This window comes from Dryobates pubescens, chromosome 22 (genome assembly GCF_014839835.1).
Source record: "Dryobates pubescens isolate bDryPub1 chromosome 22, bDryPub1.pri, whole genome shotgun sequence".
NCBI lineage: Eukaryota > Metazoa > Chordata > Aves > Piciformes > Picidae > Dryobates > Dryobates pubescens.
In genome coordinates this window covers 5,209,855-5,217,091 of record NC_071633.1, presented here as the reverse complement: position 1 = coordinate 5,217,091, position 7,237 = coordinate 5,209,855, and the positions used below count along the sequence as shown (strand labels likewise).

The 7,237-nt window shown below is 48.3% G+C and overlaps 1 protein-coding gene across 1 annotated transcript; it reads left to right on the top strand.

Moving 5' to 3' along the window:
* The first annotated feature begins 1,441 nt into the window (after positions 1-1,441).
* On the top strand, positions 1,442-7,169 carry SVIP (small VCP interacting protein). Its single transcript, XM_054171664.1, has 4 exons — positions 1,442-1,570; positions 2,604-2,654; positions 4,861-4,974; positions 5,748-7,169. The coding sequence occupies exons 1-4, from the start codon at positions 1,508-1,510 to the stop codon at positions 5,760-5,762; spliced, it is 243 nt and encodes an 80-aa protein (XP_054027639.1). The 5' UTR covers positions 1,442-1,507; the 3' UTR covers positions 5,763-7,169.
* The last annotated feature ends 68 nt before the right edge of the window (positions 7,170-7,237 follow it).

Here is a 7,237-nt window from a genome sequence, read left to right as displayed (position 1 = left end):
ATGCAAAACCCCCAGGGCTCCTTCTTCCCCCTCCCTCTGCTGGGCTAGTCTCAGCTGGCCAGGCCTGAGACTGCCCATCCCCCTGTGGCCTTGGGCCTAATCAGGCCCATGGCCGGGAGATCTCTCCCCCAGTTACCAAGTCTCGGAGAGGGAAGGAAAGAGGAAGTGCCAGACTCCGCACTGGATCTTATAGTGGTGCAAAGAATTATGGTAGGAAATACACAATTTCCTGTGTCCATCCCTCTGGGCTGGACTTCTGGACACAGGAAGTGAATGCACCAGGGGGGCACCCAGCTCAAACTACAACATGGTGTCCGGAGGTCCCTTCCAAACCCAGCTACTATGTGATTCTGTGATGCCCTGACTTGCGTAAAGCGCTTAGTTTAGCCACATGACAACCCTCACCAGTAGCTTGTTACAGCTTAAAGTAGCATTTTGCAGTAACATATGACATCACAAGATCATGGAGTAAATTGGAGGACAAGATCATTGTTGCAAAAAGATACAACTTGTTCAAAATCATTGGCAGGAGAGATGGGGGTGGGGGGTGTGTATGTGTGTGTTACTTTGTCTATGGAGAATACATAAATAGTTAGGCACTGGAATAGGCTGCCTGGGCAAGTGGTGGAGTCAGCATCCCTGGAGGGGTTCAAGCAGTGGGTAGAAATGGCACTTCAGGACATGGTTCGGTGAGCATGGTGGTGGCGGCTTGGTGGTTGTACTCAGTGTCTTAGAGGTCTTTCCAGCCCTAATGACTCTTGAGTCCATTCTATACTATACTCTTGATATAACCCTTGGGAATGGATGTATTCACCAACACTCAAAATCCAAGAAATGCTTTGGAGCAGGGTAATGATGGAGTGTGCTATAAATAACTAGAAGAGAAGGCAGCAACGTTTTAAGAGAACTGGTGGGAGAGCCAGAAAAGAGGAAAAGGCTTTTGGGTTCCTCTGTGTACTGTTTTGCAGTGAAGGCCAGCAATCGCTGCACAGCAGTTCTTGGCAGTAAGCCACAACCAACCATTTCCAAGCGAATAAAAGGGCCGAACGATGCTCCCCTGCCATCTGCAGCCGAGCCCGCCCTGGGCCCGCCGGCAGCTGAGCACCAGCGGGCGGCAGCGGCAGCCCGGGAAGGGCAATGCTGGCGGCCGAGGAAGCGCTTCCAGCAGGCTCTGCCTGCCCGCGGCAGCTCCGCCGGCCGAGCGGGAAATTAATTAACTGTTGTCCCTCGCGTGGTGAATGTCACTTAGTTTAACTCCCGGGGGTGGAGGGCAGAGCCATCGCGGAGCCGCCACAGCCTGCTCCCCCGCGGGCCTCCAGCGCCGCGGCGGGCCCGGGCCGGCCATGCCCGCCCCCGGCCGCGCGTCGGGCCGCTGCCGCCAGCCCCATGACGGGGCGGGCCCTGCCGGAGCGCGCCGCCGGGCGGAGGCCGCGGGCGGGGCCGGGGCCGGGACCGCCGCCGCCTCCTCGCCGCCGGTCGGGGGCCGTCGCCGGCGGTGGGTCCCACCATGGGGCTGTGCCTGCCCTGCATGGGGGGCGCCGTCAAGGATGTGGTGGAGACGCCCGACCCGGTGAGTGCGGAGCCGCGACAGTCCCCGGGCCGGTTTCCCTTCCTCCTTCCTTCCGCTCGGTTGTTTGTAAGCAGCGGGCAGTGACGCGCAGCAGCCTCGGGACGGGGGGACGAGCGCAGGGAGCCCTCCCCGCCGGGGCGGGGTAGGGTGGGGAACGGGGCCGCCTTCCGGAAAACGGCGGCCGAGCCGCGGGGCCGGGGCCTGCCTGCGCGGCTGCCGAGGCCCCGCGGCAGCCCGCGGCGAGAGGCCTCACGGCTGCCGCAGTGCCCTAGAACGGGTGCCCGAGACAACAGTGGCAGTGCGGAGGAGACCCGGCCCCTGGCAGCCTGGGCTCTGGAGCGGAGAGCGCCCGGGACGAGACTGCCCCAGGCGCTCCACACCCCGGGGCCTGGCACCCCGCAGCCGCCCCACCTCTCACTCGTGGGTACGCGTGTGGAGACCGGGGATCTCACGGCGAGGAGCTTCGCGCTGTCAAGGGCAAGAGGACTTTCATTTTGACCCGAAACGGGAAAACCTGCCTCTTTTCTCTCCACTGCACAGAGATGCTCACTTCTGAGTAACCTCCCTAGGATAGCGTTTCTCCTGAAGGGATAGGAACCCTTCTCCATGCCTGTGTATCCATCACCTCAGAGTTTTGTTGGGAAGAAGGAGCCCTTTGAGCCTGGAAGAGTGGGCTTACCCCCCCCCCCCCCCCCCCCCCCCCGGTCAAAATCCCAAAGGACATTTCACACACTGGAAGTCTTCCAATTCCAGTGTGAGTTTTTTTGGGATGAAGGTGTGATGGAAATGGCTGAATACACATTTGTGGTGGGGTTTGAGTGGAGATCTCAGCAGCTACTCTTCTAGCATATTAGTCACTAAACCAACTTTGTTCTTGCAGACTGGCAGAGCAGGGGAAAAGGATGCTAATTAGCTTGGCATTTTTGTGGCAGTTTGCATTACAGATTTGAGTCATACTGAAAAATTAAGACTCCTAAAAGTATGTGCAGCCTGTATTGGAATAAAATTTGCTTGTCTTTCACTTTTTATTTAGGAAATAAAAAGAAGACAGCTAGCAGAAGCTGCTGAAAAGAGGCAGATGGAGGTAATGTCTGATAATGTTCTATTTATTCAAAGTATAGTTAAGTAAATGGTTTATGGGGAAGACAGCAAGGGTTTCTCTGGGAACACTGGATGTAGTGCCTGCCTGGATTGTAGGAATTACAGTGACATGTTTCCATGTATTGTTCTTTTATACCATTGTTTATGTATATTTACAGTTAGAACATTCCAGCTCAGTAGGTACTCAAAGACCATTGCAAGATCACTGAGATTGTTTGGATGGGAGAAGTTTTGCAGCAGCTTAAAAAAAAAAGAGGCAACTTAAGAACTGGAAGAACAAGTTCAGCATTGTTTTGTTTTCGTTATAAGACTTGCAAACAACCGAGGGAGGAATATTTCAAAACAGAGTTGGCACACAATGGTCATGGCGGCAAGTCCAAGTGGTACTGCGCTCTTCCTGCTCTTACAAATGCAAGTTAATGGGCACTTGCAAGTTCAGTTTATCAACACAGCAACACCTGAGAATGTTTCTCAGCTCCAATTCCAACAGAAGTCTTAGTTTATTCTACCTTTAAGCTTGCTAAGCTTAACTGCTTCAGTATCCTTAAATGTAGAAGGGTAGGATAGAAACACTCTAGCAGAGTGCAGAGCTAGCAAATCTATTTCTTCCTTTCCATACCTCTCAAGAAGGCTTGAATTAAAAATTGGCTAGTATTGACGAGGACCATGTTGACCTGGGTGTAAGAGTTTGGGGAATAATTGGAGCAACAGTTGAGTGATGCTTCAGAGTCCTTAAAACCTCTTGATTTTATGTCAGGCTCCATCCTAAAAGCAATCCACATGTAGTATGAAGTTGAAAAGCATTGAGGTGTAACTGTAGGAAGTATGCTTTTGAGAAGTGTGTGGAGGGGAACACCTCCATTGAGATTTTAAATGGCTAAGATCTTTCCTGGGAGAAAGGAGAAATGAAGTAAATTGGGTTAGGGATGGGGTTTTGAAGTTTTGTGGTAGCCATTAATTTGCCAAAGAAGACTGGAACTATCACTGTCTTATCTTTTGTTTGGTTTGGTGGGGATAAAACATCTACAAGGGCTTTTCAAGACTGTCTTTGAGGGCATTTTAACTTCTGAATGTTGAGTAATGGGAGATGTCTTGCAAACAGTCCGATTCAGTTTCCCCTCAGAGGACAAGGGAGTAGATCAGACGTCCTGCTCTGCTTAGTGTTTGCTTCTGCCTGCTGTTTGTGACATGTGAAGGGTTGTTTTGGGGCGCTCCACAGAGAGTCTGGGGTACCTAACTCCCTTGGAAGGCCAGTTACCTAATACTAGACAGCACAGAGTTGAAGTAAGTTAGTCCTTATTGGTAAGATTAGCACTTAGAAGCCTGAAGGCAGACCATCACAGAGATCATTTCTCACAGATCACGGTTTAGAAGCTGAGTGGTTCACAGCCCGGGCTAGCACTAACACAACCTTTGCTTTCTCGCCTGCATGGAAAGTTCCCATCGATTTCTGTAGTAGCTGTACAGAGCTTGTGACCTTATCTGTTTATTGAGTGTTAGAATAGAAGCTGTCATTATAATTTTCATCATCTGGATCCTATCTGGGTAGCTGCCTAATAAAAAGTGGTGGAAGAAGTGAACAGAAGATGAATCACCTAAAGTTCTTGGATGGTCTGTCTGCCTGAATCATCTCTTCCCAGTTAATTCTGTTTGCAAAGGCAAGGGTAGGACCTGACACTAGGGGGAAAAAACGCAAGCTAAAAAATCATGGGAATTCTGGGAAGGGAGGTTCTGGTTCTGCATCTTAGGATGCAAAGCAGGTACACATAATTACATTAAATATCCACCTGTATGTAAATTATGTGAAACAAAAGCACTGTCACATAGCTGGGGGACCAGGGAAGAATCATAGAATGGTGTGGTTTGGAAGGGACCTTAAAGATCACCTAGTTCCAACCTCCTGGCACCTTCCACTAGGCCAGGTTACTCAAAACCCCTTCCACCCTGTCCTTGAACACTTCCAGGGAAGAGGCATCTTCAGCTTCCCTGCACCACCTGTGCCAGAGTCTCACCACCCTCACAGTGAAGAGTTACTCTGACAGCTCTGCATTGATGTTACAGTGGCGTTACTTCATGTTTTAGTCTTTTCACACAAACTAGAGTTCACAAAACAGTGCTGCCAGGACTGGCAGTTTGGTTTCCACCCCAAGAAACCCTAGCTTGTCTTACACAAATATGTTTTCTCCCAGGCTTCCTCTCGAGGCATTAAGAACGCCTACTCTGTAGAGCAAAAGAAAAAGAAACAGGAAGAAATAGAGAAAAGAATGGCAGCTGCAGGTCCTGGAGGAGAAGGAGGACTGAGAGTAAGTTTAAAGAGGAAACATCATGCAACTGTCCACCTGTTCACTGAGAAAACCCTGTTTTGTTGTCATCTGCAAGACTGAGTAACTCAGGGAAAAACCAAGGGGAAGGAAAACAGAAATGGAAGCACTGGCCTTATTACACAGTGTTCTCATTTCTGGGATGCAAAGACAGCAAGAATGGCACAGAACTGGGACCTTTTTTTTTGGCCTTCACCTATGATGCATCAGTTTTATAGCACTCTGAACATTAGAGACTTCCCTGGGTTGACCTGCACTTGGTGTCCTTTTTCAGAACAGGTTGAGATTGCCTCTCTTCCCTCAGACTTCATAGAAAATACTCAAGCTAAGCAGGCTAATGGCTTTGGGTTTCATCTCTGGCTCTACAAAAGAGCCATACAGTGCTGTCATAGATACTGATGAACTTTACTGCTGCTACTACTACTTTCCTAATGTAAACTTTGTCCAAGAAGGTCAGGCAGAGACTTAAGAGTTAGACTTTCTCCAAGGCAATAGGTGCACCTTTGCACAGCCTTTATCTCTTACCTTTAATTGCTGAAGATGACTCAGGGGGCAGGAGCTGGTATAACTTAACCCCTGGTGGGCTGCTTGTCCCTCACTTCTTGGCTATAAAAGGTATTAGAATGGGGAATTTATTGTCTTTAGACAACCTTGTGGTGTTCAAGGAGGGAGGGTTTTTTTTGTTTGGACTTTTTTTCCCTTTCTCCCATCTCTTTATATAACCCTGTGATGTGTTTTGTTGTTCTTGTCTTCAGTGGCAGGTTGGATAAAGAAGGAAGAATTCAGAAGAGAAGATTGATGTTTACTGCCAGTGACTTGCCAGTGTCTGCAGCCAAGTGGCACTTACTCATTATGTGGCTTTTGCTGTTTGCATCTGAACACACAGCAGTACTTTGCCATTGTGGGAGATGTGGACGTATACACCAAGAAACTTAAGATCTAACTCTGAACAATTCAGTTTTGGCCAATTTGTTTGTTTATGTGCATGTTTTACTACTTCCCTGTCAAGGGAGCGAGGTGGTTTTCTCCCTTGGAAATGACCTCCTTAGCTGTAGTCAGTCAGGATGTGTGTGCTGTCTGGTCAGTTGATGTCTGTTTGGGTATGACTGGTCTAAAAGTTTCTCTAAGCCCTCATGTGGAAAGTTGTTCACAAATGTATATATATATTTGCCTATGTGGGTGACAGCATCTCTCTTCAGCTCCCTAGTGACCTTTGAACTGCTTAGGGACTTAGTGCCTTTTACAAACAAGACATCAGAGTCATAGCAGGTCCTTACAAATGGAAGCATTTTGTGACACTAGTTAAAAACTAGAAACCTTTGTAAACCCTGTCATCCTTCTAGCAAGAAAGCTGTTTTATTAGGAGTCTGAGACTTGGTCTCGTTTTCTGATCCGGATTTCTTTGGCGTCTGTATTTATGTACTGGAAGTTCAACGTGGAATGAATGCTGTTAGTTGTTGGCCTTTGTTACCACAAGAGGGCAGTGCTGCACTTCTCAGGATTCTAGGAAACGGGCTGCAAAAGACTTCTTACATCATCTCTTGGATGGTTTTACTGCCTGAAGATTCCGTGCTGTGGAGGGAGGTGGGTGTGTTGCAGCACAGCAAGGTTTGCTAAATGGCCAAAGCTCTGTCGCTTTTGTTCTCTGTTCAGCAATGTCTGTAATCCCTTTCCCAAATGTGAAGCTGCCATTGATTATTTAGGGCTACCTAAACTGTGGTGTTAACTAGTGGCAAACTAGTTACCTCAAGCCTCTGCTTTGGTAGAGGGAAGCTTGTTACAGCATGATCAACACTAAGATCCCAGCTCTATTTTTCCCCAGAGACCATTTCGCTTGGCCTTGGTATCTTACTGGCCCCATTTCTGACCTAGTTTAGGCTACAGAGGCTTTTTCCCCCTGCCTTGAACTAAATACTTCTTCTTTTACCTCTCCCAGTAATGTCTCATGCTGATTTAGGATTGCAGACCTGACACAATGAGTTTCCTGGCTTAGCCTTCAGAACTGACTTGAGAAGGAAGACTTTTCAATGTTAATGTAACGGCCTTTGGTCTAGGAAGCTGTGTCCTTGGCAGATGAATACCTTCTGCTTCCTTTGATTGCTGGTTGCTCTCTTCACTGTATTAACTGGGCATAGTGATTTTTTTAAGTCTAATGCATTAAATTATAATAAAATATACTAAACATTAATTTGAAATGTGAATGTCAATCTAGCATCAGTCAGGGTGGGTGTCCTACAAAGCTGCT